The sequence below is a fragment of the Chiloscyllium punctatum genome, chromosome 19, assembly GCF_047496795.1.
Source record: "Chiloscyllium punctatum isolate Juve2018m chromosome 19, sChiPun1.3, whole genome shotgun sequence".
NCBI lineage: Eukaryota > Metazoa > Chordata > Chondrichthyes > Orectolobiformes > Hemiscylliidae > Chiloscyllium > Chiloscyllium punctatum.
Window position 1 is genome coordinate 29370204 of NC_092757.1, and position 26182 is coordinate 29396385.

The following is a 26182-nucleotide window of genomic DNA, read 5'->3' on the forward strand; positions in this document are numbered from 1 at the left end:
TACTCCAAATCCCTTGATTAGATTCCAGTCCATAACTCATTCCGGGGTATTGATTATTCTAGATATAAACCTCTTGGAACACACCAAAAAGAAATCACTGGAGAACCGCAGCAGGTGTAGAGGGATAAGAGAGTTAATGTTTCTAATCCAGGTTAATTGGAGTTTTGAAACAAGGATCCCTTCCTCCCAGGAACTGAGACTTCTCTGAACTGCTTCCAATGCAAGTATATCATTTTCATAAAGGAAACCAAAACTGAGTGCAATATTCGGTGTGTGGTCGAAACAGTGACCGTGCAGTTGTAACAAGACCTTCCTCCTTTTATTCACTACTCCCTCCCTGAGGGGTAACATTTTCATGCAGGGGGGTGAATGTATGGAATGAGCTGCCAGAGAAAGTGGTCCAGGCAGGTACAATTACAACATTTCAAAGACATTTGGACAGGGACATGAATAGGAAAGATTTAAAGGGATAAACAAAAATATTGAACTGTTTCCTGAACACTGAAAGTAAATGCAATCTTGAACAACTCTATTACAGTCCTTGTCCAGAATTGCATGTGAGACAATCTATTTTATTGAATTTGCCTGTGCCAAGGATGTGTTACTCTATTGGAGCAGTTGCTGTTTATGAGATAAATAACCCATTATCCTGCTACGTTTTCCAATAGTTATTCCAACTCTTCTTTTTTTGACTGTAATTTGATTTTGATTTTATTGTCACATGTACTCAGTACAAAGGTACAGGAATACAGTGAGAAGTGTATAATGCACTATCTTAGGGACAAATACTTCGGCACAGAACCTTAAGAAGAAGGTATTAGATTAGATTAGATTACTGACCGTGTGGAAACAGGCCCTTCGGCCCAACAAGTCCACACCAACCCGTCGAAGCGTATACCACCCAGACCCATACTCCTACATTTACCCCTTCACCTAACACTACGGGCAATTTAGCATGGCCAATTCACTTAACCTGCACATTTTTGGATTGTGGGAGGAAACCGGAGCACCCGGAGGAAACCCACGCAGACACGGGGAGAATGCGCAAACTCCACACAGAGAGTCGCCTGAGGAGGGAATTGAACCCAGGTCTCTGGCGCTGTGAGGCAGCAGTGCTAACCACTGTGCCAGAGTATGAAGAAAGAACAATATTAAAAATTCAACACTTTTTATTTTTAAAGTAAATATACTATAACATAAAACACACGATGTAAGTTTAAAAGTTACACGTTGCAGACATTCTTATTTTTAAGTGGAAAATAAAGGAATAAAGATGCAGGTTCAAACATTACAGTCTTTCTTAAGTGCTTAATCTCAGTTGGACCGCACTTCAAAGAATCACCTTGAGATCAGAGGCCCACGCTAAGGCGACAGCTGGCCAAGAGACTGCACATGCTGGGCTGAGAGATCACCACACCAGACCGAGAGATCATCAGGCTGGGCCAAGAGATCACCACACCAGGCTGGGAGATCATCACCCGGGCTGGGAGATCATCACCCGGGCTGGGAGATCATCACCCGGGCTGGGAGATCATCACACCAGGCTGGGAGATCACCACACCAGGCTGGGAGATCATCACCCGGGCTGAGAGATCATCACCCGGGCTGGGGGATCACCACACCAGGCTGGGAGATCATCACCCGGGCTGGGAGATCACCACACCAGGCTGGGAGATCATCACCCGGGCTGGGAGATCATCACCCGGGCTGGGAGATCACCACCCGGGCTGGGAGATCATCACCCGGGCTGGGAGATCATAACCCGGGCTGGGAGATCACCACACCAGGCTGGGAGATCACCACACCAGGCTGGGAGATCATCACCCGGGCTGGGAGATCACCACACCAGGCTGGGAGATCATCACCCGGGCTGGGAGATCACCACACCAGGCTGGGAGATCATCACCCGGGCTGGGAGATCATCACCCGGGCTGGGAGATCATCACCCGGGCTGGGAGATCACCACACCGGGCTGGGAGATCATCACACCAGGCTGGGAGATCATCACCCGGGCTGGGAGATCACCACACCAGGCTGGGAGATCATCACCCGGGCTGGGAGATCACCACGCCAGGCTGGGAGATCACCACACCAGGCTGGGAGATCACCACGCCAGGCTGGGAGATCACCACACCAGGCTGGGAGATCATCACGCTGGGTTGAGAGATCATCACGCTGGGTTGAGAGATCATCACGCTGGGTTGAGAGATCATCACGCTGAGCCGAGAGATCATCACGCTGAGCCGAGAGATCATCACGCTGGGTTGAGAGATCATCACGCTGGGTTGAGAGATCATCACGCTGAGCCGAGAGATCATCACGCTGGGTTGAGAGATCATCACGCTGGGTTGAGAGATCATCACGCTGAGCCGAGAGATCATCACACCGGGCTGGGAGATCACCATCCCCCAGCTGAGAGTTGGCCATGCCGGGCTGAGAGATCACCAAACTGGGCTGAGAGATCATCACGCTGGCTGAGAGATTACCATGGCGGGCTGCGAGATCCCCACAGCCGGCCGAGAGATCCCCACAGCCGGCCGAGAGATCACCACAGCCGGCCGAGAGATCCCCACAGCCGGCCGAGAGATCACCACAGCCGGCCGAGAGATCACCACAGCCGGCCGAGAGATCCCCACAGCCGGCCGAGAGATCCCCACAGCCGGCCGAGAGATCACCACAGCCGGCCGAGAGATCACCACAGCCGGCCGAGAGATCACCACAGCCGGCCGAGAGATCCCCACAGCCGGCCGAGAGATCCCCACAGCCGGCCGAGAGATCACCACAGCCGGCCGAGAGATCACCACAGCCGGCCGAGAGATCCCCACAGCCGGCCGAGAGATCACCACAGCCGGCCGAGAGATCCCCACAGCCGGCCGAGAGATCCCCACAGCCGGCCGAGAGATCCCCACAGCCGGCCGAGAGATCACCACAGCCGGCCGAGAGATCCCCACACCAGGCCGAGAGATCCCCACAGCCGGCCGAGAGATCACCACATCAGGCAGAGAGATCAACACACCTGGCCAAGAGACTGCACATGCTCAGCCACTGAGAGAGCGGCACCTTAGGCCACTGAGAGATTGCTCAGCTGGGCCGAGAGACTGTCAGGCTGGGTTTGTGCACAGTCTGAGGCCAGGAGTCCCATGGCTAGGAGAAGAAAGAAGAGAGGAGAAAGATCAAAAACGGAAAAGCGAAGAAGGAAAAGAGAAAAATGAAAAGGAAAGGTGTGTGGACTGGGCTGCCGGGGGAGGTGGTGGAGGCTGGTACAATTGCAACATTTCAGGGGCTTCTGGATGGGTATTTGAGTGGGAGAGGTTTGAAGGGGTGTGGGCCAGGTGCTGGCGAATGGGACTTGATTGATTTCATCTAATCCAATTATTCTCTCTCATTTAGTTTGAAAATCCCCTTTTCAAATGAAGGAATACTCACAGAGCTCCCACCTGCAGCATATGAGACAATGCTGAAGCAAACCGATATTCTGTTCCTCCTTCATTGAGCTTGAATAGTAAGTACTACTTCGATATTCAAGTAATTCTCCTCTTTTGAACAAGGCTGAACTAATCCCACTAATTATCCCTCTAATCTGCAAGGGCACATGGCAATGCTGCAGTTGGGAATTTGCCACACAGAGGTTGACGTTCTTAAGAGACCATAAAGTGCATTAGGCCTGTATTCTATCGGCCAAGAACGCATGGGAAAGCTACGTAAAAATAAATTTTCAGGGAGTTTGTGCAAATGTTTATCAACTGTAAAGTAGTGATGGTAGGAGCCATTTTGGGAAAGCAAATATTAGCAGGAATTATACACTTGATGGTAAGTCTGAGGGAGTGTTGCTGAACAAAGAGACCTTGGAGTGCAGGTTCTTGCGCCTTGAACGTAGAGTTGCAGGTAGGATATGACAGTGAAGAAGGCGTTTGGTATGCGTTCCTTTATTCGTCACAGTATTGAATACAGGAGTTAATTGCAGCTGTACAGGACATTGGTTAAGCCACTTTTGGAATATTGTGTGCAATTCTGCTCTCCTTCCTTTTAAAAGGATGTTGTGAGACTTGAAAGGGTTCAGAAAAGATTCACAAGAATGTTGCCAGGGTTGAAGGATTTGAGCTGTAGGGAGAGGTTGAACAGGCTGGGGCTGTTTTCCCTGGAGCGTCGGAGGCTGTGGGATGACTATATAAAGGTTTATAGAGTCATAAGGGGCATGGAAAAGATAAATAGACAAATGGGGCGGGGGAATCCAGAATTTAGACGGCATAGGTTTAGGGTAAGAGGGGAAAGATATAAAAGAGACCTAAGGGGCAACTTTTTCACACAGAGGATGGTGCATGTATGGATTGAGCTGCTACAGGGTGTGGTGGAGGCTGATACAATTGCAACATTGAAAAAGCATCTGAATGGGGATATGAATAGGAAAGGTTTGGAGGAAGATGGGCCGGGTGCTGGCAGATGGGGCTAGATTGGCTTAGGATATCTGAATAAGTTGGACCGAAGGGTCTGTTTCTGTGCTGTACATCTCTATGACTTGATGACCCGATGACCCGATGACTCTAAATGGGAGGAGTGGACAAGCTCGATCTCAGGTGTCTTACTCCACCTCTATCTTGGAATTGCCGCTATTTTAAAATCACTATTTTAACTGCAGGGTAAGAATAAAGTGCGCTTTGCTTCAAGCCTATCAATTTGTCCAACTGAATTGCCTCTGGAACACAATGACTTACACTTGCCTTTAGAAAATAAGAAATAACTATTCTTTCGCTAGTTATTCTTACTCTTTTTTACTTAAAGAACCTCTTTGGATGCATCATAACCTTCTCGGCCAAGGCCTCCCATGCCCCCTTTTTGCTTTCCTGATTTCTTCTTCAGTAAAACTCTGCATCCCCTGTATACATCCAGGGATTCCCTTGGTCCCAGCTGCTGGTACCTCAGCCATACTTCATTCGTTTTCTGGTCAAAGCCTCAATATCTCTTGTCATTCAGGGTTCCCTATTCCTGTCAACCTTGCCTTTCACCTTCATAGGAACATAGAGACCTTGAACTCCAGCGATCTCACTTTTAAAGGCCTCCCACTTGCTGGAGGTCCCTTTACCTGCAAACAAACTACTCCAATCAACCCCTGTCAGCTCCTGTCTAATTCCATCAAAATTCACCTTTCTCCAATTTCGAACTTGAACCTGTGGACCAGTTCCTCTCCATAACTACTTTAAAATTAATAGGACTGGTCCCAAAGTGTTCCCCTACTATCACCTCCATCACCTGTCCTGCCCTATTTCCCATGAGTAGGTCGAGTTTTGTCCCTTCCTGAGTAGGATCCTCTATATGCTGCTTGAGGAAACTTTCATGAATGTATTTAACAAATTAATTTGCTCGCTTGAACCTATTCCACTCTTTCATAAGTTTATGGCTGATAAGTTTATGTTTTGAGTTCCCATCTACCCAATGTAACCTTAGATTCTTGTTATGCAAGGGAATAAATCTACCTGTGACTTAAAAATATCCATTGTCCTCACCTCTCCCACTTTCTGGGACAGACAATTCCAAACAACCGAACAAAGAATTCTCTTCATCTCTGTCCAAAAAGTGTGATTCCTCACTAATTTTATAAACATGGTCCCTAATTCTGAACTCACCCACAAGAAGAAGCATCCATTCCACATTCACTGTGTCAAGATCATTAAGAGCCTTTATACAGTTTGATCAGATCACTCTTAACTCGTCTAAACTCCAGCAGAAACAAACCCAGTCTGAGCACCTAACCCGATTGCACAAGCCACTCATTCAAAGTATTCATCGAGTAAACCTCCTCTGAACTGTCTTTAATGCATTTACGTCCTCTTTCAAAATAAGGGACTGTTGAAATGAATTATACTGTCAGGGTTAAATAGACATTATTATACCGTAGAAATAGAAAAACAGCAGGTTTCAATTAATGAACTTTGTACCAAGTGAACCTTATGCATCCTAGAGGTTAGTGTCAGCAAGAGTCTACAAACAGCAGTTAGTGCCATCAAGTCATTCCAGATAGGCTTTGGGGCCAGAAGAAGTTTAGAGGCAGGGAGGTGATGGTCACTGTCAAGGGATGGGGTAAAACATTGACAGATTAAATCATCTCTGACTGAGTGAAGTCTAATGAATCTTGGGAAATTCAAAGAATTTGCATTAATGCATCCACAACCGAATTAACAACCTCTTTTAAGACTCTGGGATGAAGACAGAAGGTGATGAGACCTATTATCAGTTTGCTGAGTCCAGCCTCCTTAGTGACTGTAATTACATTGTGTTCATCCCTCCCTCCTACTTCCTGACTTACAGTTGGGTTGACACTGAGGAGCATATGCAGTATTCTCTTGGGAGATGCTTACTCATGCATGGGTGAATGTGATTGGTTGAAGTGTTTCAATCATGCATCTTCTTTCCATGTCTGCTCAGTTTCACTGGATGTTGAGATTTGGAGGGATAGAGTGGGGGTGGGAGAGAAAGTCTGAGGGTGAGAGAGAGATTGTGACCTGGAGAAGAGAGAGATTGATGTCCAGTCTGATGGTGGTTGGGGCTGGTAGAGGTGGTGCGGAGAATGGTGGTGATGTTCAGATTCAGAGAGGAGGGGAGAGGGTGAGGGAGATTGGGATGATGATGCAGACAATCTGGAACTGTGCATGTGCGCAGTTCTGAGTCAGCATGCAGACACAGTTGGCCTGAAGTTTCAATGTCAGCAAAACAGATACTTACCACTATTACTGAAATGCTTTTTGTATCTTCTATAGTGATGATAGAAGCAAAGTACTTATTCATTTAATTCGCCATTTCCTTAACATCTATGGATGAAGGATTTATGTCTGAAACATCGATTCTCCTGCTCCTTGGATGCTGTCTGACCTGATGTGCTTTTCCAGCTCTGCACTTTTTGCCCCCTATCATCTACCAATAACTCAATATTCTCACTCCCTAGAGGAGTGACACTCACATTGCGCACAGGTTTTGTTTTTAAATACCCATGGAAACTCTTGCTTTGTTGTTTTTAAGATTTTGAGTTGGGTTCTGAGATTCCAATTTCCTCCTTCCAATTAACCTTTTTCTCTGCCATACTTTATTTTCTAATCAATCATCTGACCTGCCACCCATCTTTGCAATATCCTCAAGTTGGATGGTTTCTTCAACTTTTCAGTCAACCACAGAAAGCGAGTCCTCCCTTTAAAGTCTCTTCTTTCAGTCAGAATATATTTCTTCTGAATATTCTGAGGTACCCTCTTAAATCTCTGCCATCACTGTGTCTACTGATCTCTCTCTGAGCCAGTTATGCCATTCACTTCAGCTGGCTTAGTTTACATGCCCGCAGAGTGGACTTTGTTTAAGTTTGAAATACTTACCTCAGAGTCAATCTTCTTCCATTCAAATTGGATCTAAAATTGAATTATATTGTGATGGCTGCTACGTAGGAGAGCCTTTACACTGAGATTGTTTCATAAATCCTGTCACATTACACGGTATAAATAAGATGATAATAACATAACCTTCTGTCTGGTTGCTTCAGAATACGCAGCTCTAAGATACTTTCTCGAAGATCATCAATAACCTCTCATCCACGTTACTGCTGCCAACCTGATTTACACAGTCTTTGTGTAGATTCAAGTCAGCAATGATGATTGCCATCTCACTATCACAAGCAGCCAATATCTCTTCATGTCTAACATCAGGGGGCCTATCGATCAGCCCCTTGAGTGGCTGCTTTCCCCTAACTGTCCTCATGCTGTATTTATTTACATCAATGTGCTTGTTTAAGTTGACGCAAAAGCTGCCCACGTTCAGATACAGAGCTATTATTTTGATTTGTTTTAATACAAACATATTGGACAGGCTCAAGGTCTGTCTTTATGTTGCCCATCAAAAGAAGCCAAAACCTTTTCAACAGGGCAAATGAGAGGGATTTAAATTGCATGCACATTTCCAAAACACAAACTTTCATGTCTGGAAACTGAGCTGTCTGAGTTGATGTTCCTCAGCAAACGAAGATTAAAATATCTGCTCCAAAATGGGGGTGGCAGAGCTGCTTATTGAAGCCAGTGGAGAGAAAGTAGAGTTAACATTTCAAGTCCAATTCTGCAAAAGGGTCAAAATGTTAACTCCACGGGTCTGGCAGCATCGGTACAGAGAATGCAGAGAGAAATATCCAGCAATTTCTATTTGTGCTTCAGATTTCCAACATCCACAGTTCTTTCTTTTATATTATTGAAAATAGTGACTGTCCATTTGATTATCTCCTTATCCAGACTGCGTCATAATCCAAACCTTTAGCACCAAATGCCAATGAGCATTCAATGGGCATTCAATACTGTCTCACATGCCACCTGACTTACTGTCTGTCTGGCCTGTTGCATTAGCCCTTGAGTAAGTCAGTTACGCAGCACAGGGACAAAGAGAGTCAGTATTTCACAAGTTTACAGGTGGACAACAGACTTATTAACTGTTAGTCTCTGTCTCGTAGTGATTGGCTATTTGAACATTTTATATTGGACAAAATGCTGAGCATTCAGGTCCTTGATAATCAAATAAAATGGAAGGAACTGCAGATCCTGTAAATCAGAAACAAAAACAGAAATTGCTGGAAAAGCTCAGCAGGTCTGGCAGCATCTGTGAAGAGAAATCAGAGTTAATGTTTTGAATCCAGTGACCAGAAACCAAACTTTGGTCTCAAGAATTCTGGTTGGAAATCCATTGAATGTGACAATTCTGTCCCCGACCCAGAGTTTTGATCTCTGAAACTCTCCAGAGCAACTTGATAGAATGTGACTGTGACAGATTCATCGCACATAATCATGGAATTCTGTCGCTCAGCTGATACAGAGCTGCAATCTTCACAGAAGATTTTTGTCAAATCTATGTGTTTCCTGAGTCACATCCTTCCTTCACATTTCAGAGGATGACTTTGATAAATAAACGAAGATTAGATAATGCAGATTGCTGAGCTGGTACAAGGATGAGCTGGTCATTCTGCCTTGAGTGTATCCGGATCATTGGGAAAAGGAGCTGTATATTCAGGCCTGACTCTATTGTGTCAATGCATTTCAATGGGGGTAATTGTGTCTTTTTGGGGGCAAAAGCTGGATGGTTGAGGTTGAATTGCAGAGTCCAGTTAGTGGGAGTAATTAGAATGTGTGGGTGGTGGTGTTTTCTGATCAGTTCTGGGTTGGAGGATGGTTCTGACAGTCAAGGTGTTTGACAGGTCAGATAAGGGGAGGGTAAGGGATGGGGCTGAAATCGGATGATCTATGATGTATGTTTGTAGTTTCAGCTGACAGTGTTCGGAGGGTCTGGAGGTTTGTGGGGCTGGATCTGGAGGTTAGCTTACTCACTCAGTCACTGAGTATTCAGAAGGTAATGTGTGGGTTTGGATAGGAACAGAATGATAGATGGGAAAGATACTCAGTGTGTGTGATGATGCTATCAATAGTTTAGTTACCCAAGAGGTGGTTGAAGCCTAGATTTAGCAATCAGCTGTCAGGAAACTAACGAGGACTTTGCAATGTCTGTGACTGAAACTCAGTGCAGAAGGCAGAGGATTGCTTTGAAATGTCTAAATAAACCAAGGTTAGATATCACAGGCTGGGGAGCTGGTACACAGGGGAGCTGGGAGTTAAGCCTTGGGTGTTCTTGATGGTCAGGGAGAGGGGCCGACAGAGGGTCATGGGAATTTGAAACATGCGAGTCATATTATCAGGATTTCCGTATGTATCTTACTTACATATCTAATGTTTCGTGATCCAGGGACCATGATAGTTCCAAAATATCCCATATCACTTCCATCTGTGTTTCAAATGTCAGCACAGAGAAAATATTCACTGTCCTGTGTCCTCAGGAAGATTTTATTGCTCACTGTGCAAAGTATTTATTGTTGAAATAAAACAAATTCTAGAAACAGGTGCATTGTTCATTGCAGTTTTATTATGTTCAGAGGGAAGGGCAGACTAAACTCAATGATGAAACATTCTTGCAATCAATTTATTTTGTTTGTTTGCCTTGTTCTAAGCCAATGGAAATGCATTATTTTCAATTGTAGCTTGATTTGTCTTGGTAGCTGGGCTTTAATTGCAAAACCCTCATATTAATTCCCACAATTTACACAGGCTTTAACTGCTTAAACTGTAGCCATTTGAGTAGAATCTGGCCCTGGTACAAAACTTGAACATGAACATCAGTCCTGAGCCACCAGAACGGAACTAGTGGGAGGTTCTGTCATTCAGAGGAGACCTTAAATTGTCAAGAAAACTGAACATTGAACTCAAAATGTTAACTCTGTCTGTTTGTCTGTCTCTCTTTCCACAGACGCTGCAAACTTGCTGCATTCCCTCAGCCCTTACTCTTTTTCCTTGTTTTAAATTGTCTCCCACCTGCACTCTCAAATATCTTTATTGATTAATGTATCAGCCATGGATTACTTGCGAACAGTGTTCCCTAAGACACAGATATGAACGGCTTTATCTTCAGATCTGACTAAAGGCAAAAACTGTGGATGTTGGAAATCAAAACAAACATCGAAAATGCTGGAGAAACTCAGCAAGTCTGACAGCACCAGTGGAAAGAGAAACAGAGTTCTGAGGAACAGTCACACTAGACTCAGTGTTAACTCTGTTTCTCTTGCCACAGATGTTACCAGAGCCTCTGAATTTCTCAGGCATGGTTTGAATTTGGTTCTTTAAGATCTCCAGTTCCATCTGCAGTTCTTTGTTTTCCTTTCTATTTGCAATATATTATAAAATATTTCAAAACACAAAATAAAGTCCCATTTCCTATTCAAAAACTGCAGTCATTCCAAAAACAAAAAAAAACTCAGCAGGTCTGGCAGCATCTGTGGAGAGTAATCAGGAGTTAATGTTTTGGGTCCAGTGATCCTTGCTCAGAACAAAATCTGTCAATGAATTTTCTTACAAACTAGCACAATATAACAAATAACCATTAATATTCCAGGAGGCACATTCCACCTTTAACTCATGGTTCCAGAAAGACATACCTAGATAATTATTAAGTCCTTTTAAATAATTAGGACAAAACATATTTGTCATTAGTTCAAAATCCCATACATTTTACACACACATATATTTTGTATCGAGTCTTTTGTCGCATCTCCCAGTTGAGGCGACCGGCAAATGCATTCAAGCTGTCACTGATGCCTCTTTCTCCAGATTAGACTTGTTTATATCATTCACCCATAACAAGGAGAGCCAAGCAACCTGGGCAGTGGGATTCTCTGCCATCACTACCTTCCCTCAGCTGTAGGGTGCCATAGCCTGTACCCATGTTGCTTTCAGACTGCCCTATCATCAACCTGCAAGAGCTGGAGAGTGGAAAGGTTTTGTCACTTCAACAATGTTTAACTTATATGGAACCATCGATGCCAGAGTTTGAAGGATTGTTTCAGACCGTCTTGGAGCTGCCATGATGTTGATGTAGAAGACAAGTCCCGAGATACTGCCTCCTTCCAAAGACCTTGGGCCACAGAAGAAGAGCTGCAGGGAATTAAATGAAAAATTCTCTAAATTTGGTTCATAACATGTTTCTTGTTATTCTTTCCTAGGATGTGGCTTTTTTGGTAAGGCTGCCATTTATTTTCCATCCATTATTACCTTTGAACTGAGTGTCTTACTTCACTATTTCAGATGTCAGTTAAGAGCCAACGTAATTGCCATGGATCTGGAATTTCACTAATAAACCTGTAATCTGAGAATCGACAATGGTTATATGGTTAGTTTTTAAATCCAGATTTTATTGAATTCATATTTCACCATCAGCTATGATAGTATTCAACACCATGATTTCCAGAACAGTGGGTTAGTGCTCAGGATGATCCCATGACAATAATGCCATAAGAAACAGGAACAGGAGTAGGCCCTTAAGCTCTTGATCCTGCTCCACCATTCAATAGGATCGTGACTGATCCAACATTCCTCACTTTCACCTTCCCTGGAAACCTTGATTCCCTGACTGATCAAGAATCTATCCATCTCAGCCTTAAATATACACAAGGACTCTGCCCCCACAGGGGGCACTGTGACAAGGACTTCCAAAGACACAAAGAGAAGAAATTCTTCCTCGTTTCAGTCTTAAACTGACACCCCTTGATTCTGAGACCATGCTTTCTGGTCCTAGACTCCCCCATGACGAGAAACCTCCTCTCAGTATTTTCCCTGTAAAACCCCTTAAGAATCTCATATTTTTCAGTTAGATCTTCTAAGTTCCAGTGAGTAGAGTCCCAACCTGTTTAGCATATGCTAGTTAGACAATGCCTGCCCTCTGGGGATTAGCCTAGTAGACCTTCTCTCAACTGCCTCCAATGAAATTTCCCCAAATAAAGGGACCAAAACTGCCCACATTACTCGAGACTAATAGAAGTTTATAAAAGAATGATGGGTATGGATAGAGTTAATGCTAGTTGTCTTTTCCCAAGGGTGGGCATTTCAAGACTAGGGGGCACATTTTGAAGGTGAGAGGAAAGAGATTTTAAAAAGATGAGGAACTTTCTTTATGCATTGGGTGGTTCGCATGTGGAATGAACTTCCTCAGAAAAGGGAGGATGTGGGTACAATTATAAGGTTTAAAAGGCATTTGGATAAGTACATGAGTGGGAAAGGGTTGGAGGGCAATGGGCCAGGAGCGGGCAGGTGGAACTACTTTAGTTTGGGATAATGTTCGACAAGGCTTTGTTGGACCGGACGGTCTGTTTCCGTGTTGTATGACTCTATGTGGTCTCACCAGTACCTTTGTCAGTTGCAGTAAGTCTTCCCTCCTCTTACACTCCAATCTCCTTGAAATAAGGGTCTATGAATGTTATCAAGTTGCTAGTGCATCCCTGAGTCAAAATGAAGATACAACACTGCCCATGCTTCCACCAGGGCAATAGTTGAACAATCAGAACTCAATCACTTCAAGATAAGTTGGAAGCTCCAGTGGGGCATTGCAGTATAGATCAGAAATGGTGCACGATGCCTTTCTCAAGTGCAGTTGACAAACAGAGTGTGGACTGTTGGCAGAGGAAATAGGGAATCAGTAGTAATCTTCTGAGAGTGAAGATGAAGATAAAGACAAGGACATTGAACAGGGTGAACATACATGAGAGCAGACATACCTACATTATAGGGTAATGCACTGTCAAAGACAAGAAAACAGAAAGAACTGAATTGCAACACACGTCTAGGATGAATAAACTGGGTTTAGACTTCCTCATGTATATTTGTTTTTGGTTATATTGGAGCAACCATGGTTAGGGCAAAATATATGTGGACCAAGTTATTTTTGTAATCATCCAACATTCTTGTTGTTGAGTAAATGTTTTCTTAATCATATCAATGTATGCTTAGTGAAGGTAAAGGTAACATCCACATAGTCTGAGTAGAAAAAGCGCAGCAGGTCAGGCAGCATCCAAGGAACAGGAGAATCGACATTTCGGGCATCAGCCCTTCTTCAGGGCTGATGCCCAAAACGTCGATTCTCCTGTTCCTTGGATGCTGCCTGACCTGCTGCGCTTTTCCAGCAACACATTTTCAGCTCTGATCTCCAGCATCTGCAGTCCTCACTTTCTCCACATAGTCTGAGTAGACCATGGGTTGTTCTCATTACAGAGAGATGTGTACGCTCAGTTTGTATTGTCTAGTATCTACACATCATAGACCCTTCAAACTGTTCAGGAGATAGCAGCAGTCCGTGAGAAAGGGACACTAACATAGCTTGCTGCTAAAGTTTGGTAGTTTTATAGCCTGCAGTCAAAATATGTAATTCAGTGTAATGTCATCTCTCACAAGTAAGTTAAGAGCATTCCTGAGGCATTTTATAAGAATGATCCCAGGAATGAAAGGCTTGTCACATGAGGAGTGGCTGAGGACTCTGGGTGTGGACTCAATGGAGTTCAGAAGAGTGAGGGAGATCTGATTGAAACTTACAGAATACTGAGACCCCGTGGTAGACTGGATATGGAAAGGTGTTTCCACGAGTAGGAGAGACTAGGACATAGGCTCAGAATGAAAAGGTGATGCTTTAAAGCTGAGAGAAGCTATAGACCGGTAAGCCTGACATTGGTGGTGGGCAAGTTGTCAGAGGGAATCCTGACGGACAGGATTTACATGTATTCGGAAAGGCAAGGACTGATTAGGAATAGTCAACATGGCTTTGTGTGTGGGAAATCATGTCTCACTAACTTGACTGAGTTTGTTCAGAGAAGTAACAAAGAGGATTGATGAGGGCAGAGTGGTAGACGCAATCTATGTGGACTTCAGTAAGGCGTTCGACAAGGATCCTCATGGTAGACTTGTTAGCAAGGTTAGATCTCATGGAGTACAAGCAGAACAAGCCATTTAGATACAGAACCGACTTTGAAGGTAAAAGACAGAGTGCGGTGGCGGTTGCTTTTCAGACTCGAGGCCTGTGACAATGGTGTGCCACAAGGATCGGTGCTGGGTCCACTGCTTTTCATCATTTATATAATGATTTGGATGTGAACATAGGGGATACAGTTAGTAAGTTTGCAGATGACACCAAAACTAGAAGTGTAGTGGATGGCAAAGAAGGTTACCTCAGAGTACAACAGGATCTTGATGAGATAGGCCAATGGGCTGAGGAGTGGTGCGTGTATGGAATGAGCTGCCAGAGGAAGTGGTGGAGGCTGGTACAATTACAGCATTTAAAGGGCATCTGGATTGGTATATAATGAGGAAAGCTGCAGAGGGATATGGGCCAAGTGCGGGCAATTGAGTCAAGATTAGGTTCGAAGAACTGGTCGGCATGGACGAGTTGGATTGATGGGACTGTTTCTGCATTGTACATCTCTATGACTCTGTAAGCCCCTCCACCCAATACACTCCTCCCTATCTCTGTAACCTCATCCAGCCCTGACACTTTCCCTAAATCCAGAACCTCCTCCACCCCCTACACCCCACCCTATCTCTGAAACCTCCTCCAGTCCCAACAACCCTCTCTTAGCTGTAATATCAATGCTCATTATCGCTTCATGATGTCAGCCCTCCTGCAATTCCAGCCTCTTGACCATCCCCTAATTCCATCACTCCACCGGCCTTCAGCTGCTTGGTCCCTCCATGTTATCATCTCATAAGACTTTGAGCAATTTGCATTTCCCTTCTCTGATGAATCCTGTCCATTTTTTACTGGAAACAATGTTATACCTGTTGTGGATTTACGAGAGTAATTCAGGAAGGGTCCCTCAACAGGACCTTGTAAACACAACATCAATATGACCTTGAAGACAAGGCCAGCAATATGACGCAACATTACTCCTTCTGCACTACTCCTACTCCTTCTCCACTTTACCCTTAATCCCAATTTTGAAATTAATCATCCTTCCTTCAGTTTTTCTGGGACAGAATCATGGACCTCTCTCCCATGTGACTTTGCATTTGTGGTCAGGGTTCTTAAAATACAAGGACAGTGGAGTTAAAGAGGAGAGTTCCTTATCATTTATGCCGGAGAGATTAGGGGGATGGGTAACAAGGCTGTCCCAGTCAGTGATGCCCACTTCATGTGAATCCATAATCAAGTCTGTCATTGTGATGTTGCCATGGGAATGCACATTACATTCCTGTTCTGAGGGATACACAGAAACAGAGGAAATGAGACTTGGTCGAATCAGTCAAAGAGCCAAGATGTTTCACATCAGTGTCCCAGTGAGATGTGGACAGTTACAAGGGGAGTCAGAGTGAAACAATGCCTGCTGGAGTGTGATGACCTTCATTGTTCAGCCCTCTGAATATTGGAGTTGGGATGGTGTGCTGAGGTTGGACAGGAAGTTGGTAAGGCCAGTTCTGGAAAACTGTGTCCTGTTCTACTCATGCTGCTGTAGGAACGATATTATTAAACTGGAGACGGTTCAGAAAAGATTTATCAGGATGTTGCAGGGTTTGAGATATAAAAGTAGACTGGAGAGGCTGGGGACATTTTACAAAGAACATTACAGCACAGGAACAGGCCCTTCAACCCTCCAAGCCTGTACTGACACAGTTTGCCTTCCATATTAAAACTGTCTTCACTTACAGGATCCGTATTCCCCTGTTCCCTTCCTATTCATGCCTGCTGCTGGATGCTTCTTGAAAGCCACAATTATGTCTGCTTCATTGTCTGTTCTGGCAGTGTGTTCCATGAATTCACCACCCTTTCCATGATAAACATGCCTCACATATCTCTTTTAAACACCCCCCTGACCCCTGCACCTTGAACCTGTGTCCCCGAGTAACTGACACTCCCACCCTGAGCAAAGGCCTCATACTTTCCACCCTATCCATGCCATTCACAATCTTATAAACTTCTATAAGGTCGCCCCTCAACCTCCTGCATTCTAGTGAAAACAAACCCAGTCTATCCAATCTTTCTTCACAGGTAAAATCCCCCATTCCAGGCAACGTCCTGGTAAACATTTTCTGTCCCCTCTCTGAAGGATCCACATCAGAACTGTACGTGTTTTTCACTGGAGCATAGGAAATTGAGGGGTGACCTTGTTGAGGTTATAAAATCATGACAGATTTTGATATTGATAAGGTGAATGACAAGGGTCTTTTCCCTAGTGTGGGGGAGTTCAGACTCAGGGCCATGTTTGTAAGGTCAGAGGAAAAATATTTAAAGATTGAGGAGCAACTCTTTTTTCCCCCAGAGTGGTTTGTGATGGAATGAACTACCAGATGAAGTAATGTATGTGGGCACAGTTACAATGTTTAAAAGATGCCAGCTCTTGATGCCAGTCATTGTTTTTCTCCATTCTGTGCTACTGAATGCCCAAATTTCTGTGACATGCATTTCCGGAGGACTAACATGGCAAGGGAGTACATGTTAAATAGGAGGACCCTGGCAAGCACAGAAGATTAGACGGATCCTGGTTTGTGTGTCCAGCCATGCCATGAAGGCAGTAGGATAGGCAGGTAAGGGAATTAAGAAGGGTCAAAGCCACTGAATACATGAGCAGGGAGGTGTCATGTTGGAGGTTTATAGGATTTTGGTGAGACCACAACTGGAATACTGTGTGCAGTTCTGGTCACCGCATTATAGGAAGGATGTGATTGTACTGGGGCGGGGGGGGGGGGGGGGGGGCAAAGGAGATCCACCAGGATGTTGCATTAGATTGAGCATTGCCTAAACCTGCAGGAGTGTTCTGCTGTGTGTGTGTGTGTGGCTATGGTAACCCACCTAGCCTGCACATCCCTGGACATTATGGCCAATTCAGCATGGCCAATCCACCTAACTTGAACATCTTTGAAATCAGAGCACCCGAAGGGTACCCAAGCAGACACATGCAAAACTCCACACAGCCACCCAAGGCTGGAATCAAACTCTGGTTCCTGGCACTGTGCTCCAGCAATGCTAACCTCTGAGTCACTCTCGACTGGGGAATTTTTTTTTGGATTCAGATCAACTTGCTGTACTCAGATTCACATCTTTATTATGAACGGCGAAATCACCATAATTCCAATTTCGCATCAAAGAGAGAGAGAGAAAGAGATGAGGGGTGGTGAAGTTTGATTTAACTTGATTTACTATTGTCACTTTTTTTCAAATAAATTGATGGGATGGGGGCACCGTTGGCCGGGCCCGTGTTTATTGGCCATCCCTAATAGCCCAGAGGGCAGTTAAGAGTCACAGTACAAACAGGTAACCACTTCCCCTCTCCTGGTTCTCTCTTCATCCAAGGGTTACCCCTCCCACATTGTTGTGGGCTCGATGGCAGGTTCCTTCCTGAAAGAGCATCTCAGCCCAGGCTGGGGCGTGGTTTATTGGGCTCGGCTGGCTCTGTGTCTCTCTGGTAGTAGGTTCTCCGATCCAGACTGCACACCATCGCGATCCTCTCGTTTCCTTCACCCGGGCAACACCGATCCAGGAACGGCCGGAGAGAAGCAGAGACCGGGGAAGGAAACGCCTGTAGCCAGGCAGGCAGACAGCAGCGAGAGGAGCCCGGACTCCGAGAGAGAAACAACGGAACATTGGCTGGGTTTCATCCAGAGGAGGGCGGGAGGAGTTACTGAGAGAGACAGAGAGAGGGAGAGGAGTTACAGAGAGAGAGAGAGAGTTACCGAGAGAGGGAGGAGAGGAGTTACTGAGGGACAGAGAAAGAGAGAGAGGAGTTACAGAGGGACAGAGAGAGGAGGAACGAGAGAGAGCAGTTACTGAGGGAGAGAGATGAGTTAGTGGAGGAGAGGGATTATAAAGGGAGAGGGGTTAAAGAGGGAGAGGGGTTACAAAGGGATAACGGAGAGAGGGAGAGGAATTCCAGAGGGAGAGCAGTTCCGGGGGGAAGAGGGAGTAAAAGTCGGAGTCATTCGTTGAATCTTGGGGAAAAGGGAAGACAAGAGTCTAACAACGAGGGGACTGGCTGGTGCGACCTCTCCAGCAAATTGCAGTCACTCCTTCCCCAAGGGCCTGGTGGAGGCAGTGCTGCCCAGCACAGAGAGCATCCATTCTGCATTTGCCTATCGCCTATAGGCTGGGGACACTGCCCTCTGGAAAGTGCCATGCCCAAGTTGAGCCAGCGTTGTACCCGTTGGTCGTGCCTCAGATCAGCTCTGTGTGTACTCAGTGTGGTCTTGTTGTGCCAATGGCTGCTGGTCCAGAGAGGAGGGGGCCGGCTGACCCTCAGGCTGGTGAAACCAGGCGCCAGTCCAATGCAGGAACACCTGCTGGTCGAAGAGAACTCCACCTGCTGGCAGATCATCCAGGGGGACAGGCAGGAGGTGGAAAGGGCCCTCCTCAACTCCATTACTGTCTCCCTCAAGCACCAGGCCGTCACTGAGGGAGATTATCTGAACATGACGCGAAATTGCAGATCGTTTGTGAGGGCCCGCAAGTATATCACTGTCCCCCTGAGCCCTGAGGAGGAACTCTTCCCCTTGGCTTTCTCCATGGTCATCCACCAGAGCATTGAGATGTTCGAGAGGCTTCTACGGAGCATTTACGCCCCACAGAATGTCTACTGTATCCACGTGGACCGCAAATCCCCGAGTCAATTTCATGCGGCCGTTCAGGCCATCGCTTCGTGTTTCCACAATGTCTTTGTCGCAGCCAAGCTGGAGTGGGTGACCTATGCTGGATGGAGCAGAGTTCAGGCAGATCTCAACTGCATGAAGGAGCTGCTGGAGAGCCTTGTCCCCTGGACGTACTTCATCAATGTGTGTGGCCAAGACTTCCCCCTGAAGTCCAACCGGGAGATAGTCCGCAGCCTCAGAGCTCTGAACGGCTCCAACGTGATTGAGTCAGATCCTGCACCAGGGTTCAAAAAGGTAACCGCCTTCCTGTCTGCTCGGCCTCTCTTCATCCAAGTGTTTTCCATCCTCCCTCCCTCTCTCTCTCCCCTCCAGTCCTTTACCTCTCGACTGTACAAAGAGATACAGAGTTGTTAAAACTGTTCAATTGCATGGAGGGAGGTTCACAATGTACAAAGGAATATAGAGGAGTTGGAGAGTTGAGCTGCAAACAGAGGAGAAGGGCAATTGACGTTTCAAGTCGGAAACTTTCATCAGAACCCGGGGAGAGAAAGGGGCTGCAGAAGAAATGGGGGTGTGGGGCTGGGGAAAGGTGGATGGGATGGCGATTGGTGGATGTAGGGAGGAGGTGGCTGTGATTGGACAGTGGGTGGGGTGGAGCAGATGGGTGGAAAGGAAGATGGTCAGGTGAAAGGGATGGGGTAGAGAGAGAGGGCTGGGCCAGGGATAAGGAGGGATATAGACAGATTACGCGAGTATACAGGAATGTAGGTAGGTTAAGAGTGTAGGAAAAAGTGAGGACTACAGATGCTGGAGATCAGAGACAAGAGTGTGGCACTGGAAAAGCACAACGGGTCAGGCAGTATCTGAAGAGCAGAAGAATCAATGTTTTGGACATAAGCCCTTCGTCAGGAATGAGGCTTGTGGACCAGGGGGCTTAGAGGTAAGTGGGATGGGTGTGGGGCTGGGGGTGGAAGGTAGCTGGGAATGAGATAGATAGATGAAGGTATGCTGGGGGGTGGGGGAGGGGGGGTGTGTGTGTGGAAGGTAGAGTGGACAGGTGGGAAGCAAGATGGACCGGTCAGGAGGGTGGTGCTGAGTTGGAGGCTTGGGACTGCGATAAATTGGGGTGGGGAAATGAGGAAACTAGTGAAATCAACATTGATCCACCTGGTTGCAGGGTTCCAAGGTGGAATATCCAGGCATTAGCTGGTAAGGGTTTGGTGATGGAGGCGGCCCAGAACCTGCATGCCCTTGGTGGGAGGGGGAGTTAAAGTGTTCAGCCATGGGGCGGTGGGGTTGGTTGGTGGGTGTGAGTGTCCCAGAGATGTTCGCTGAAACAATCCACAAGTCAGAGTTCTGTCTCCCCGCTGTAGAGGAGACCATATTGGGTGCAATGGATGCTGTAGATGACATTGGTGGAGGTACAAGTATATTTCTGTCAGATGTGGAAGGATCCTTTGGAGCCTTGGTCGGAGGGGAGAGGGGAGGGGGGAGGTGTGGGTGCAGGTTTTGCACTTCTTTCAGTGGCCATGGAAGGTGCCAGGAGGGGAGGGTGGTAGGGGGTGTGAATCTGACAAGGGAATTGCAAAGGGAATGGTCTCTGAAATGCAGGTGGAGTGCAGAGGGAAATATGTCCCTAATGGTGCGGTCTGTTTGTAAGTGGCAGAAGTGGTGGAGGATAATGCAATGTATCTGGCTGTTGGTGGGGCAGAAGGTGAAGACCAAGGGGTTCTGTCCCTGTCACGTTGGGAGGGGTGTGGTTCAAGGGTGAAGGTACAGGAAATGGAGCAGATGCACTGGGGGGCATTGTCAACCATGTGGGAGAGGAAATTGTACTTTTTGAGGTAGGACGCCATCTGGGATGTTCTGTGGTGGAATTGGTCCTCCTGGGAACAGAGGCAGAGAAATTGGGAAATAAGGGATAGTGTTTTTATAGGGGCAGGGTGTGAGAAGGTGTATTTCAGGTAGCTGTGGGAGTTGGTGGGTTTGTAGTAGATGTCCACGGTTAGTCGGTTGCCAGAGATGGAGGGGTCCAGGAAGGGGAAGCAGGTGTCAGAGATTGTCCGGGTGAATTTGAGATCAGGTTGGAAGGTGTTGGTAGAATTAATGAACTTTTCAACTACCTCATGCAAATACGAGGTAGTGCTAATCCAGACATCAATGTAGTGGAGGAAAACGTGGGGAATGGTACCGCTGGATGAAGAGGCAGGCATAGTTGGGGCCCATGTGGGTGCTCATGGCTACCCCTCAAGAGATAAGAGTGAACAGAAGAATGTAAGTTCGGTTCAGAGCATGTAAAGGATTGTTCTTAGGTTGATATTGAAATAGTCTCACAAACTTGATTGAGTTTTTTGAAGTAACAAAGAGGATTGATCAGGGCAGAGCAGTAGATGTCATCTGCATGGACTTCAGTAAGGTATTCAACAAGGTTCCCCATGAGAGACTGATTAGCAAGATTAGATCTCATGGAATACAGGGAGAACTAGCCATTTGGATACAGAACTGGCTCAAAAGATAGATAGGTGGTGGTTGAGGGTTGTTTTTCAGACTGGAGGCCTGTGACCAGTGAAGTGCCACAAGGATCGGTGCTGGGCCCTCTACTTTTTGTCATTTACATAAATGATTCAGATGTGAGCATAAGAGATACAGTTAGTAAGTTTGCAGATGACACCAAAATTGAAGGTGTAGTGGACAGCGAAGAGGGTTAGCTCAGATTACAACAGGATCTGGACTAGATGGGCCAATGGGCTGAGACATGGCAGATGGAGTTTAATTCAGATAAATGTGAGGTGCTGCATTTTGGGAAAGCAAAGCTTAGCAGGACTTATACACTTAATGGTAAGGTCCTTGGGAGTGTCGCTGAACAAAGAGACCTTGGAGTGCAAGTTCGTAGCTCCTTGAAGGGGAGTCGCAGGTAGATAGGATAGTGAAGGCAGCGTTTGGTATATGCTCCTTTATTGATCAGAGTATGGAGTACAGAAGTTACGAGGTCATGTTGCGGCTGTACAAGACATTGGATAGGCCCTGTTGTAATATTGCATGCAATTCTGGGTCTCCTTCCTATTGGAAAGATGTTGTGAAACTTGAAAGGATTCCAAAATGATTTACAAGGATGTTGCCAGGGTTGGAGGATTTGAGCTATAGGGAGAGGCTGAACAGGCTGAAGCTGTTTTCCCTGGAGCGTCAGAGGCTGAGGGGTGACCTTATAGAGGTTTACAAAATTATGAGGGGCATGGATAGGATAAATAGACAAAGTCTTTTCCCTGGGGTCGGGGAGTCCAGAACTAGAGGGCATTCATTTCGGGTGAGAGGGGAAAGATATAAAAGAGACCTGAGCGGCAACATTTTCATGGAGAGTGTGGTACGCGTATGGAATGAGCTGCCAGAAGATGTGGTGGAGGCTGGTACAACTGCAACATTTAAGAGGCATTTGGATGGGTATATGAATAGGAAGGGTTTGGAGGGATATGGGCCGGGTGCTGGCAGGTGGAACGAGATTGGGTCGGGATATCTGGTCGGCGTGGACAGATTGGACCGAAGGATCTGTTTCCATGCTGTACATCTCTAGGACTGTAAGTGGGTACTGCAGATGCTGGAGATTATTGTCAAGATTAGAGCAGTGTTGTAAAAGCACAGCAGGTCAGGCAGCATCCGAGGAGCAGGAAACCCTACATCAGGAATAACTTGACAGAGGCCATTATCCAGTCACCAACTCACCTTTTTGTTTACACATGGAGCCCTTGACACGGATCCACCTTCCTCAGAGCCAGCTCAGAGTGAACAGAACATCTGATCGTCCTGTTTATTTTTTCAGAAGCAGCCTCAGAAGTAGCAGTCGAAGTCATCCCCAGGTGTAGGTAGGCCCAGGCAGCAGCAGCAGCAGCAGCAGCGGTGCAGGTGAGGTCCAGGCTTCAGTAGCAGGAGCAGGCCCAGACCCAGACTGTAGCAGCAGTGGTGGTAGTAGCTGAGCACAGCTTCAAATTAACAGAAATAAGAAGAAACCACAACAAACTATGAAAAAAAAATAAACTCCTCCTCAGGAGGAGGACACCAACAGCAGCACATAAGACACACTGAGGCTATTTCAAAGTCAGTCTCCTCTCCTCAAGAGGATTGAAGAGTCCTTCATATGCTGATCCAGCTCCCCTAGAGCCAGCTCTCTGAGCAGATCCCTTGACATGCCTGTTTATTTTTCTTCCACTACAACCCAACAGCAGTCGTGCTTATTTTTCTCCTTGTACCCATGTCATGTGTGTAGGTGTCAGATGCAGTGAAAAACAACAAGTGTGTAAATCTTAATTTATGTGGGAAATAGAACCCACTCACTTCATAATTTCAGTCCAAGACAAGATCTGCAGCAGCAGTATCATCTGATATCCTCTTGCAAGAGTGGTGTCTACAAGATAGGCACACAGTACAAAACCTTGATACAATTCATTTCTCTTTCCCTCCTCCCACTACTCTAAACCCAGCACCCATTCCTCTTGCTTATCTCTTGCCTTATCTGGCCTTGTGCGTAACAGAACAGGTTTTGCTTTACCATTTCACTACGTCCCTCTGTGGTCTATTGTTAGCGTATATCCTCCTTCACTGCCATCTGCTTCCTTGCTTTCTAAAGCAACATTTCCTCTCATTCTTCGTCCACGCTGAGCCTTATGACCTCTTGATTGTGGTTTTTGTTTTTGCAGAAGCTGGAAACAGATGCTAAGTGTTTGTACAAAGCATATGTAGCTTAACCTACACTCCCCTTCCTCTTTCATGATTTAGCTTTGTGATTTTGCAGACAACATTTATAATTGCTCCTCACAATTTATATTCCATCACTGGGAAGAAGGGAAACAGACAGTCCTGTTTATTTATATTTTATTAAACAATTCACAGTTTATACAAACAAACAATTACATTTACAGCGATATACAGAGAAACAGCAATTTTACAAGGGAGGGGAATGACAAAAGCCAAGCCCCAAACCCTGACCTTCAACCGGTTTTCAGGGAAATGAGGACAAACCTCAAATCCCAGTTTCAATCATTACAAACAGTAACAATGACATTCATACATATAAGACAGTCCAATTGTGTAAGAAACAGAGCATACAATACAGACCCCCCCAAAAAAAACCCAGCAAGCCTTCCCCCCCCCACCCCCCCAAATCCCTCCCACCTTCTGGAAGCTCTAAGGCAGCCCGCCCCTACGCACCTTCCAGGTCTCGGTCCACCCTGACACACGTTTCGACCACTTGTAGAACAGTCCATCCAGATTACCCCTTCTCAGGACGACAGCGCTCAGAATGGCCTACCCACCTACTGGCTCTAGGGGCAACAGGCATCAGGGTGGCCTACCCACCCTCTGGTTCTCAGGGGTGACAGCTTTCAGGACCACCCATGAATGTCCCAGCTCACAGTAAGGCCTGCAGACCCAGGGACACACAAGACAGTGCAGGTGATAAGCCCAACAAAGAAACACGATAGAGTTAATTGTGAAAAAACAGAGTCCTTTCTGGAACAGAGTCCAAATATTGAGTCTTCAAAAAAAGTTCTCAAGAACAGAGTCCATTCCAGTTTACGACATGTGTTATCAGAAATAGAGACCACTGCTAAAAACAGGGTCTACAACCAAGGGCAGAGTCCACTCCCAAAGGCAGCAAATGCACACCCCAGAGCACATAGGTGTTCAGTCTCCATGGAGTCCTGGCACATCCTTGAAGAGCCAGGCCCACTCACAGGAACACAGTACATTGTAAAGATAGTTAACTCACAGGCGTTTTGGTCCACTCCTGAAGGAAAGGTCTTCTCCCAAACTCCAGGATACAGCAAGTGCTCATCTCCCAGCACACACACAGGTGTTCAACCTTCAGAGGCCCAGTCTCAGGGCTAGGCCTCCCCATAGGAACAGCTCCTCTGATAAAATGTATGTCTTCCACAAGGGCTCAGTCCAAACAGTGAGGACACATACAAAAAACAAAGAAAACTAGAGTCCAAGGGCAAAGCCCTACCACAAAATTAACATTGTCCTTTTCTCAATGGTGAAGAAAAGAGTAACACACAGACTGTAACCAGCCAGTGAAACAACAATCCCCTAATGAGAACTGAGTTACACCTGAGACACATTATGTGCATCAGGAGTTTAACAATCAGTCCTCACTAAAGGAAGACCAGTTAACAAGCTGGCTAAATAATTCAGCTAGTTCAGGAATCAGGTATCCCCCACACAAAAAACAAGCAGAAACCAACAGTAACACACTGTGACCCAGCCAGCACAGAGTCAGTCCCCTAAATCGAGAAGACCTCTGAATCTCCTGTTTATAAATTTTATGAAACAGTTTATAAAAACAGTTAACATTTACAACTGTACACAAGAGGCAGCAATTTTACAAGGGAGAGGAGCATTCCCCTGTTTTATTTTATTTTATTAAACAATTACAAAAAAGAGGTTACAGCACAACAGTTAACATTTACAGCTGTATACAACAGCAATTTTACAAGGGAGAGGAGCAGCAAATCTCGGCCCCAAACCCTACCGTTCAACCAGTTCACAGGGAATTGAGGACAAACCACAAATCCCAGTTTCAAATATGAAAAGACAGCAACAATGACATTTATGCATAAGACAATCCTGTTACATTAAAAAGTGCAGATAATACAGACCCAGCAAGCCCCCGGCCCTCTCACCTTCCAACCATTCTAAGGCAGCCCACCCCTACGCGCCTTCCGGCTCTCAGCCCGCCCTGACACACCTTTCGACCACCTCTAGGACTGCCCGCCTCAGTACCCACCTGGGGTGACAACGCTGAGGACGGCTGCTAACCTTCTAGCTCTCGGTCTGCCCCTACGTACCATTGGGCTCTCACCCACCCCGATGCACCATCTGGCCAGTGGCTATCCTGGCACACTTTTCGGCCACCTCTAGGACAGTCTGTCCCCTTCCCTGGGTCGACAGTGTGCAGGGCAGCCCACAAGTCTTCTGGATCTCAGCCCGTCCCTACGCGCTTTCTAGCTCTCGGCTGCTCTGACACAGCTTTCGACCACCTCGAGGACAGCCCGTCCCGATTACCCCTTTTCAGGATGACAGTGCTCAGAATGGTCTACCCACCATCTAGCTCTCGGGAGACTGTCATAGGGTGGCCTACCCACTCGCCGGCTCTCGGGGTGACAGCTTTCAGGACGACCCATGAGCCTCCCAGCTCACGGTAAGGCCTGCCAGACCCAGGGACATGCAAGACAGTGCAGGTG

General features: G+C 46.2%; 1 protein-coding gene across 4 annotated transcripts in view; it reads left to right on the top strand.

The window, feature by feature from the left end:
- Nucleotides 1-2230: 2230 nt before the first annotated feature.
- The window catches only part of LOC140491258 (beta-1,3-galactosyl-O-glycosyl-glycoprotein beta-1,6-N-acetylglucosaminyltransferase 3-like), a 31525-nt gene continuing 7573 nt past the window's right edge, over nucleotides 2231-26182 (top strand). The window contains exons 1-3 of one of the 4 annotated variants that reach the window (XM_072589225.1): nucleotides 2231-3221; nucleotides 3391-3502; nucleotides 11166-11577. In XM_072589225.1, the coding sequence (XP_072445326.1) occupies nucleotides 2488-3221; nucleotides 3391-3493 (837 nt within the window). In that variant the 5' untranslated portion in view covers nucleotides 2231-2487 and the 3' untranslated portion in view covers nucleotides 3494-3502; nucleotides 11166-11577. Of the gene's footprint in view, nucleotides 3222-3390; nucleotides 3503-10308; nucleotides 10521-11165; nucleotides 11578-18492; nucleotides 19245-26182 lie in introns of those variants that run through there. The other 3 variants (XM_072589224.1, XM_072589226.1, XM_072589223.1) reach the window with 3 other exon arrangements.